The sequence below is a fragment of the Lathyrus oleraceus genome, chromosome 7 (genome assembly GCF_024323335.1).
Source record: "Lathyrus oleraceus cultivar Zhongwan6 chromosome 7, CAAS_Psat_ZW6_1.0, whole genome shotgun sequence".
NCBI classification, from domain to species: domain Eukaryota; kingdom Viridiplantae; phylum Streptophyta; class Magnoliopsida; order Fabales; family Fabaceae; genus Lathyrus; species Lathyrus oleraceus.
Window position 1 is genome coordinate 75,782,012 of NC_066585.1, and position 3,774 is coordinate 75,785,785.

Below are 3,774 nucleotides of genomic sequence, written 5' to 3' on the forward strand. Positions count from 1 at the left end.
ATCGACTTTGATGAAGTTTTTGCACTTGTTGCTAGGATCGAAACAATCAGGTTAGTTGTTGGTCTAGCAAACATGAACAACTGGAAGATGTATCCGATGGATGTGAAATGTGCATTACTTAATGGACCCTTAGAAGAAGAAGTTTATGTTGCACAACCAGCTGAGTTTATGAAACATGGCGAAGAAAGAAAAGTGTACGGGCTGCATAAAGCCATGTACGGACTTAAACAAGCTCCAAGAGCTTGGAACAAGAAAATAGATGGTTTTCTAAGGGAGAAGGAAGACTTCAAAGGTGATCTCAACAAGGAATTCGAAATTTCAAATCTGTGTGATATTTCATATTTCCTTGGAATCTAATTCTACAAGAGTGGTAGAGGTTTGGTGATGCACCAAAGAAGGTATGCAGGCGAAATACTCAAGAGATTTGAGATGCAAGATTGCAACCCAACTTCGACTCCAGCTGAGCCCAAATTACAACTGTCGAAAGATTCAGATGAAGATGATGTCGACCCAACCCAATATAGAAGACTTATTGGGTCACTTTGATACCTTTGTCATACAAGACCTGACTTAGCATACAGTGTAGGTATGATGAGTAGGTTCATGCAGAAGCCAAAGGTATCATCTAGCAACAGCGAAAAGGATACTAAGGTATCTGAAAGGAACTCTCGACTATGGCATTTTGTTTCTTGCAACTGATGAAGGAAAAGAATGCAAATTAGTGGGATACACCAACTTAAGTTGGTGTATTGATGCTGAGGATTGAAAATCCATAACAAACTATGTATTTATGCTAGATGGTGCACCAGTTGCTTTGAGTTTGAGAAAAGAGTCAGTATTGGCATTATCATCGTACGAAGCAGAATACATAGTTACTTCTCTTTGTGCATGTCAAGCAACATGGATGGTGAATCTGATCGAAGAGATGACAACGAAGAGTCATGGAGCAATTACCATGAAGATCGACAGCATGTCAGCTATCAATTTGGCGAAGAATCTGATAGCACATGGTCTAAGCAGGCACATCAAAATGAGGTTCCATTATCTTCGAGAGCAGGTAGCAAATGGGAAGATGAATGTGGAACACTGTAGAACTGAGAATCAGATTACAGACATCATATCAAAGGGAGTGCAGGTCAAAGTGTTCAGAAGACTAAGAGCTATGATGAATGTAGATAGCTTAGACACAATGAATTAGATGGTGTATTGAATTATAATTCCTTGTGTCGAAGCGGGTTGCTCGACAGAATAAAGAAATGTCAAACCACCTAGTATGTTGAATTGTGTTAGTGTGTCGAAGTGTCGAAGCATGTTGCCTCATACAGGATTTCGACTTATGCCTATTTTAGTAGTGTTAGCTATTTTGGGCTTTGATAGTTTTGGGATTTGGCTTAAGGTCCAAGTTAACCTAAATATATAAATAGAGTGAGTAACCCTTATTTTTGTAATGAGGTGAATAAAGTATTCATAACATTGTATTAACGGTATTTTGCAGCTGCAAAGTGAATAAGAAGTTTTCCGTAGTTTGTGGGCAGAGAGAAACTCTGCAGAATTCTAATTTTTCTTCTCCTTCATCGTTCTTTACACTCCTTCTTTCTTTATTGTTATTTTCTTTATTGTCATTGTATGGGTGATAACAGTCTTGTTCATCAAGATTGATTGAAATTCTCCATAGGTTTTGGGGGAATTTCCAACAAATTACTCTATGTAAATTTAAAATAAATTTTCAGATTTTAGAAAGGTATCTCCGTGTTGTGAATATAATCCAAGTTAGTAACTTGGTTAGGCCAAACCCAAAAATTAATTAGGGTTAGAAATGTATATAAATAGATATAGTTTCTAATTCAATTGTGTATTATTCTACTCATTCAATAATAATAATCATATTTTCTCTATTCTTCTCTCTCTCATTTTCGACACAAACACTTCTCACACACCAGTGCCTCACGCACTAACAAATTGGTATCTAGAGCTCAGGTTTTCTTGACCGTCTTTTCAAGAATCACAGTTGGTGATCGTGTTTCCGGGATTGTGGGTTGTTAATCGATCTCTGCAAAGATGAGCGACAATAATTATGGTATTCCAAACTCTCTTCCGGTTCTTGATGACAAGAATTGGATTCGGTAGAATAAACAAACGCAATCGTTGTTTGGCTTCCATGAAACCCTTGAAGGGGTTACTAATGGTGTTCTTGTGCTTGCTGCAAATGCAACTAATGCTCAGAGAGTCAGCCACAAGGATGCCAATCGGCTATAGACTCGGCGAATTTTGATTGGATTTCTCATGCTAAATCAGCAAAGGAGGCATGGGATGTTCTGGTGAAGTATTATGAAGGCGGTGAGAAGGTTAAAGGTGTCAAGCTGCAGGCGCTTCGACGATAATATGAATTACTATAGATCAAAGAAGACGAAAAGACTGCAGGTTATGTTGCTAAGGTGCAGAATCTTGTTCATCTCATGAAAGGTTGTGGTGAAACAATAACTGATAAGATGATAGTTGAGAAGGTAATGTGTATGTTAACCTCTCACTTTGATCATGTTATCATTGTTATTCAAGAATCCAAAAATCTTGAAACACTGAAGTTAGAAGAATTGACTGGTTCGTTGGAGGCGCATGAGTTGAGAATTATTGAAAGAAATTGTGTTCAAGATCCGATATTGGCACTACAGGCTCAAACATGGAAGAAACACGATGGTTCTAACAAGTTCAGAGGAAAGACTCAGAGTAAGAAGTCTTGGTTGAACCCTCAAAAGCATAAGGTCGATTTTGTATCCTCCAAAAGAGGAGAAGGAACTTCGACTAATAAAGAAGAAAAGAAAGGCGTGCAGTGTTACAACTGTGAAAAATGGGGTCACTTAGCCAAGAATTGTTGGTCAAGAAAAGACAAGGGAGGGACAAAAGAAAAGGATGAAGGATAAAACCTTGCACGTCAAGACTCAGATGATTCTGAAGATTTAGTGATTATTGTTGTAATTGCAGATGAACATGTTGACTCCAAGATCTGGTTCCTCGAGACAGGTTGTTCGAACCACATGACTGGTCGAAGAAAGTGGTTAGCAAACTTTGACAAATCAAAGAAGAGCAAGATAAAACTTGCATATAATAGCTCGTTGCAAGTAGAAGGTACATGTGACATAGTTATTCAGAGGAGCAATGGTGGAAAAGCTATGATTAAAGATATACTCTACATACCTGAAATGAAGTGCAATTTGCTTAGTGTTGGATAACTAGTCGAAAAAGGTTTCTCAGACATGATGAAAAATGAATCCTTAGAATTGTTCGAGATAAAGAATAGTTTGGTCTTAAAGTCTTTGTTGTCGAAGAACAAGACATTTAAGATCAAGATCTGCTCGACAGAGATACAATGCTTGAAGATAGTTGTCGACAACAAGGATAGTTGGTTGTGGAATGTGAGGATTGGCCATTTGAATTTTAGGTCACTCAACCAACTACTCAAGAGATGGTAAATGGCATACCAAGTCTTTTTGAAATTCTGGTATCAGATATGAGATGTCGAAGGTAATGTTACGACACTAATATCTAAACAATACAAATAGGATAAAAGATAAAGAACAGTAATGCAAGAGACACAAGCAATTGTTAACCCAGTTCGGTGCAAACTCACCTACGTCTCGGGGCTACCAAGCCAGGAAGGAAATCCACTAAAAAAAATTAGTTCAAAGACTCTCAGTAAACAACTTCAAGTTACAGTCTTCTCACCTAATCTCTACCCGTGTGACTTCTACCTAAGAACTCTTAGATATGAGATCCTAC

At 37.9% G+C, this 3,774-nt stretch overlaps 1 protein-coding gene across 1 annotated transcript; it reads left to right on the top strand.

Annotated features, from left to right (window-relative positions):
- Window positions 1–2,456: 2,456 nt before the first annotated feature.
- LOC127102114 (uncharacterized) lies at window positions 2,457–3,227 on the top strand. The gene is made up of 2 exons (XM_051039526.1): window positions 2,457–2,868; window positions 2,980–3,227. The coding sequence occupies exons 1-2, from the start codon at window positions 2,457–2,459 to the stop codon at window positions 3,225–3,227; spliced, it is 660 nt and encodes a 219-aa protein (XP_050895483.1).
- Window positions 3,228–3,774: the final 547 nt, after the last annotated feature.

Excerpts from the sequence above, each read along its gene's own strand:
- LOC127102114 (XM_051039526.1), top strand. The coding sequence starts at position 2,457 with ATGAAAGGTTGTGGTGAAACAATAACTGATAAGATGATAGTTGAGAAG. Across the intron at positions 2,869-2,979 it reads GGGTCACTTAGCCAAGAATT|ATGAACATGTTGACTCCAAG; the intron begins GTTGGTCAAGAA and ends TTGTAATTGCAG.